At 44.6% G+C, this 6,618-nt stretch overlaps 1 protein-coding gene across 1 annotated transcript; it reads left to right on the top strand.

Annotated features, from left to right (window-relative positions):
• Window positions 1-1,091: 1,091 nt before the first annotated feature.
• On the top strand, window positions 1,092-3,681 carry LOC113750626. The gene is made up of 5 exons (XM_027294583.1): window positions 1,092-1,996; window positions 2,046-2,580; window positions 2,737-2,916; window positions 3,015-3,215; window positions 3,334-3,681. Exons 1-5 carry the CDS (start codon window positions 1,092-1,094, stop codon window positions 3,679-3,681), a joined length of 2,169 nt encoding a protein of 722 aa, XP_027150384.1.
• Window positions 3,682-6,618: the final 2,937 nt, after the last annotated feature.

Genomic DNA, 6,618 nt, shown 5'->3' on the forward strand with positions numbered 1-6,618 from the left:
AATCATTCATCAGTTGGCAGACCAGGTGGCTCGCGATTCTGTGGAGGTGCGCAAGGAGGATAGGCAGGATGGGGGTGATTTTGATTGATGAAACAGGTGAGGTGCGGGTAGAAAGGACGATGAGGGATGATATTTAAGCTGAGGAGGGGGAGATAAGCGCTGGGGAGGAGATGGATTTGCTTGGAATGAGTAGTAAGGTGTCGAGGGGGATGCATGGGTATGTTGCGGAAATGGAAGGTAGGTTGGAGATTGTCTTGTCGCAGGCTGCAGTTGCTGTTGTGCGAGGGAATGGAGATCAGATCAGGCTACAGGGAGAGGTCAACAATACAGGAAGATGTACACCTGATGATGATGAAGCACGAGTGGCTATACCTAAGGGAGACCAGCGGGTGGATTCGAGTAGTGATGAGGAGAATCTGATTTCAGTGGGCAATTTGTCTCCATGTTATGATCGAAACCAGATGCATACCCAGGAGGGGAATTTCGTGTCCGCGGCTGGAGTTCTTGATAGCTCGGTGGTAGCTCACAAGCCAAAACAAAAAGGTATACGTGCTCATTTTCCGTCTGATAGACAGTTACGTTCTAAATTGATAAATTCGCAGAATTCCTTCCATGCTCTTTTAAATGATTAAGGGACTTTTTTGGAACGTTCGGGGCATCTCTAAAGCTCCGAAATTGAGAAGGATTAAACAGTTAATTAAAATACATAATCTTCAATTCTTGGCCCTTTGTGAGCCTTGGTTGAAGGTTGATAAAACTGAACGGTATAGGTACAAATTAAATTTTCATGGTTTGGTGCACAATACGGAGGGTTCGGTATGGTTTTTCTTCAAAGAACCGTTCTCAGGTTTGATTATTGGAGAGAGTCCCCAGCATGTGTCTGTGCGGTTATCCCACGAGCACTTATCGGGGTCTCACCTGGTTGTATCCTTTGTGCATGCGCGGTGTACATCTGAGGAGAAGGGTGAGCTCTGGGAGGGTTTATTGCGGGATAACCCAGGTTCTGCGGCATGGCTTGTTGGGGGTGATTTCAATGTAATTCTAGATGCTGAGGAGAAGAAAGGAGGTCGGGTTTTTACCCTATTGAAGCTATGGAATTTAAGGATTTTATCACTGAGGCGAATCTCACAAATATTGGTTTCTCTGGTGCTCGTTTTACCTGGTGCAACAACAGGCACGGTAGGGCAAGAATTTGGAAGAGATTGGATCGGGTTTTGGTGAATGAGGGATGTCCGGACTCGGGATTGATGTTGGCGGTATCTCATCTAGCCAGGGAGTCATCTGATCATGCTCCGCTCCTGATGTCTGTCTCCACCAGACTCGATAATAAACCGAGTCCCTTTAAGTTTCTTAATGTTTGGACGGGGCGTGAGGATTTCTTACCAATGGTTCAGGACTCCTGGGGACAGCCGTGTCCTGGCTCTCCTCTGCAAGTTCTTTGTTGTAAATTAAAGCGACTTAGGGGTGCTATCCAAGCGTGGAATAGGGAGGCCTTCGGGGCTATATTTCAGGCAGTTAGGCAGAAGGAAGAGGAGGTGAGACTTGCGGAGTTACGGGTGGAAAGTGATGAATCGGAAGACGCTAGGGTGAATCTACACCTTGCTCAAGGCCGGTTGCGTGCTGCCTTGAGAGTGGAGGAGATGTGTTGGATGCAAAAGGCTCAGGTGAGGTGGCTTCAGGAGGGAGATCGCAATACAAGGTTTTTTCATTCTGTGGTCAAACACAGAACGGTACGGTCGATCATTCATAAGATTAGGAATGGTAGAAGGGGGTGGGCTGAGTCGGAGGAGGAGATAGGTGCTGAGGCAGTGCGATACTTTGAGGGTTTGTTTACGGCTCAACATACGACATCTTCTTCTAGTTTGCTTAACCATATTCCAAAAATGTTGGCAGCTGAGGAGAATGAATTGTTGGAGCAGGTCCCCTCTGAGGAGGAGATTCGTGGTACGGTGTTTGCGATGGATGGGGATAGTGCACCGGTCGGATGGATATACGGGTAAATTCTTCACGGCCGCTTGGTCAGTTATCCGTGAGAATGTGGTTAGAGCAGTGGGTAGCTTTTTCTGTGGGGCTGAGCTACCACGTGCAATTATAGCGACCTCCATTGTGCTTATTCCTAAGATTGAGCATCCCCAGGACTTTTCGCATTTCCGTCCGATTAGCTTGTGTAACTTCGTTAACAAGCTAATTTCGCAGATTTTGGCGGATCGATTGGCTCAAGTACTTCCTAAGATCATTTCCCCACAGCATAGTGGATTTGTTCAGGGACGGCTCATATCAGATACCTTCTTGCTTGCGCAAGAATTGCTCTCTAGCATGGGTAGAAATTCTAGAAAACCCGATGTTGCTCTTAAGGTTGATATGTCGAAGGCTTACGATCGTGTCTCTTGGGTGTTTTTGACTATGGTTTTGCGAAGATTTGGATTTGGAGAGCAATGGATTGATAGGATTTGGAGATTGGTGTCGAATATCTGGTTCTCAGTCTTGGTTAATGGAGCGAGTGTGGGGTTTTTTAAGTCCACACGAGAGATTCGGCAAGGCAACCCATTATCCCCAGGTCTATTTATTATTGGCGCAGAGGTGCTATCTCGCTCTTTAAATAAGTTACTGGAGAATTAGCGGTTTAAATGCTTCTCAGTTCCGCGAGGATGCCCTAAGATCACTCATCTTAGTTATGCTGATGATGTCCTGGTTTTTTCTAGTGCTTGTTCTTTTTCACTGAGATGTGTCATGCAGACGATTGGAGGGTATGAAGCAATATCGGGGCAGAAGATTAATGTACAGAAGTGTGGTTTCTTGGCTCATGATAAGTTACCTAGTTATTGTGCGGCAAGGGTTCGACGAGTAACGGGGTTTGGCCTCAAATCATTTCATGTGTGGTATTTGGGTTGCCCACTTTTCACAGGGCGTGGAAGAGTATGTACTTCATGGAGTTGGTGCAATCAGCCATTAAAAAAATATCTTCATGGAGGTCCAGATTTCTCTCTAATGAGGGACGTCTCATACTCATAAAGCATGTTCTCTCAGCAACTCCGACTCACTTGCTTGCGGCATCCTGTTCCCCAAAGGGAGTCCTTGCCTTGGCTGAACGGGCCATGGCCAATTTTCTTTCGGGGGAGCGGAAGGGTGGATTCCGGCATCATTGGATAAAATGGGAGGATCTGTGTGCCGATCCATCTCAGAGGGGTAGGTGTTCGGTCGTTACTGGAGGTCCAGTCAGCGTTCTCGCTCAAATTGTGGTGGCAGTTCCGTACGAGTGATTGTTTGTGGTCGATATTTATGCGTGCAAAATACTGTCGACAGAGTCATCCATGCATGGTGGGGGCGGTGCAGGGTAGCTCATATGTGTGGCGCCGCATGCTTCAAATACGTGAGGTGGGGGAGCAAAATCTCTGGTGGCTGGTCCGATCTGGCCAGTGTAATTTCTGGTTTGATAATTGGTTGGGATCCGGTCCTCTATGTCAACGACTACACAGTGTTTCAGACCACTCAGTAGGTGATTTTGTGTTGAATGGACGGTGGAATCAACAACTATTGCAGCGCTGGGTCTCGGATGATGTAGTCTCAGAGATCGTTACCAAATCTCCCCCAATGGGGTCCGCGGAAGATTGTGCGGTGTGGGCGTTAACGGAGTCAGGGAATTTTTCGATTGCTTCTTCCTATGTGCTTCTGGGCAGGTAGAGTCCTTCGTCATTCATGTTTAGCAGGATGTGGCATCCTTTGGTTCCAATAAAGATTTCTTTTTTCATGTTGCGGTTGCTGCGGGATCGGTTGCCTTTGGCGTCTGCGCTAGAACAATTGCATGTGTATGGCCCCTCCAAGTGTTTCTGTTGCTCGGCCTCGCAAGCCGAATCGCTGGACCATATATTTGTGGATGGGGACATAGCTCAGTTTCTGTGGTCATACTTTGGGAATAGCACGGGCGTGACATACCGAGGGAGTGGGGTGCGTTCACGCCTGGCTGGTTGGTGGTGTCAATCGAAACGTAGCTCGCGGTTGGAATCACTTCACACACTGTTTCCTAGTATAATCTGTTGGCATATTTGGTTAGCTCGAAATCTTTCAACTTTTGAAGGGAAGTGCCTACGTAGGCAGACCATTTGTGATCGCATCCTTGCAGATATTGTGGGGTTTTTTTGTGGGAAATTTGCAGAGGAGGTTATGGGACATGGATCCTGGATGGCATTTCATTCCAATATCTATGGATGGCGGCCTCGTTATTATCATAGTCTGGTTCGGTGGACGTTTCCAACCCAGGGGGTTGTCAAACTAAATACAGATGGTTGCTCGTTTGGCAACCCAGGCGTTAGTGGTGGGGGTAGTGTGCTCCGGGATTCATCTGGTGTAGTGTTGTTTGGGTTTTCGACTCTGCTTGGGGTGCTGACATGCATCCAAGCGGAGATTAGGTTCTTGTTGTTTGGAGTGCAGCAATGCCTCCTTAGGGGATTCTTGCGGATTCAGGTGGAGGTGGATTCTCTTGTGTTGGTCAACATACTATTTAAGAGATCGAGGTGTCCGTGGTTAATTCGGTCGGAGATAGATGCGTTAACGGCAATTCAGGGTTTGGAATGGACTGTGGGACATTGTTATCGTGAGGCAAATCAGGTAGCGGATGCGTTGGCCAAGGTGGGGGCACGGTCAGAGGATATTGTCGTGTATTCTTCACAGGCAGAGTTACCCAGATTGGCAAGGGGGGCCTTGGGCTTAGATAGGTCACAGATACCCGGTATTCGTATTAGAGTGGTTCAAAAGTGAAATCTTTGTACTTTTAGTTGATGGTTTTTAATAATAATTTGGGGGTGGCGTCCCTCCCCGCATAAGGGGTTAGCCAAAAAAAAAAAAAAGAATATTGCCTTTAGTTGTTCACATGTCCTTACTGCACAAGTTGTATGATTATATCTTCATATATAATTTTGTTTTAAAATTTGCAATATTTGTGTGAACAATTGTCATTTATTATTATTTTGTTTGGCAATATTGTTTTGAGATGGAAAAGTAGAGTTGAGTATAGCACTTGACTCAGTTGATCTTGTTATTGTTATACTTCAAGTAAAGTTTCTAAAGTCCCATAATTACAGTTTAATGAAATAAGACTTGTTTTAAAGGATAAATTAAAATATTAAATTTATGTAGAAATTTGCCCTTTGGCATTTTTCAAAGTACCATGGTATTTCAAATTGTTGATCAAAATTTTGTTTGAGTCTATTGATGAATAGTTTTAAGAATATGGAAGATCTAAAGTTACAGTTTCAATGAGCATTAACAGATAGTGTTGTTTGTTAGATCATTAGAGAAGAACTTTTCTTCTTGACCATTATAAAGTACAATTTTTATTGTTCACCAAATTTAAAGGGTCCACAGTTTTTCAGTGTTTGGGGTTTAATTTTATGTTTATATTCAAGTATCAATAAGTGGTTGACATGTATTCTCCAATTGAGGTGAATAATAAATGAGGGGAAGTTGAGAAAAATTCCATGGGTCCAACTCATAATTTTGAACGTCAGAAAATTTTAACACTAAGTAAAAACTTATACAAAAATAAGACTTATAGAATAACAAAGATACAAGAGTTCCTAACTATTATGTTAGAGTACTGTTGACCCTAGCGTATACGGCTAGTTTGATTGTTTGAAATTTGATTTCTTTGGCGAGCGGCCAAGGTGGTGTAGCCAGCCCTTCAGCAGAAGGCTGAAGGGCTTGCCTCCCCTTCCATGAAATCCTTTGCAGAAATTCTGATACAGCATCCTAAACAATCAGTGGCTAAGGATGAATTGTTGCAGGCTTTCTTGTTGTCTCATCAATCATCCATAGCTAAGGATGTCTCGAGCTTTAAGAGGCAACCAGTAGTGTTTTTTTTTTCTGATGATGATATTCAAGTTCTTTATGCTCCTTTCAAGTTTGCTTTGGTGGGAAAGTTTTCACGAGGACGGCTGAACATGGATTCTCTACGGAAACAATTCCAGGCTGTAGGGTTCAAGGGAACGTTTAGTCTTGGCCTTCTTAATTCTCGTCATGTGTTGATTCATTTTACTCTGGAAGAGGACTACTTGCGCTGTTGGCTTTTCGGGGTTTGTGGTCTTTTTAGGGTTTCATCATGAGGGTGTTCAAGTGGACCTCCTCTTTCTCGGTCGATGCGGAATCCTCCATTGTTCCAGTTTGGGTGTCACTTCCAAATCTACCCATACATTCTTTTTTTTTTTTTTTTTGACAAGGGGCCTCTCTTTTCCATCGCAAGACTAATTGGTGAGCCATGAAGGTGGACGCTTCAACTGTCACTTTGAGTAGACCGAGTGTGGCTCAATTCTGTATTGAAATTGATCTTCTCCATGATTTACCGGACAAGATTTGGATTGGAAACGACTCACAAAGGGGTTTTTGATAGATGATAGAATATGAGAATTTGCCTCAATTATGTTCTGCTTGTAGTAGGTTAGGAAACAATGTTTCTTCATGTTGTATGGGGCTTCTAACTAGTGCAGAAAAGGAGAAAGCACAAATTCACCAAGGCAAAGAATGGATACCCAAGCAGAAGGAAACCGGAGAGCAAGATATCATCCCGTCGGATCAACCAGCAATGGTAGGGTCTTCGAAAATGGTGTTTTGGGTTAATCCAACTGC

This window comes from Coffea eugenioides, chromosome 10 (genome assembly GCF_003713205.1).
Source record: "Coffea eugenioides isolate CCC68of chromosome 10, Ceug_1.0, whole genome shotgun sequence".
In the NCBI taxonomy this organism is placed as follows: domain Eukaryota; kingdom Viridiplantae; phylum Streptophyta; class Magnoliopsida; order Gentianales; family Rubiaceae; genus Coffea; species Coffea eugenioides.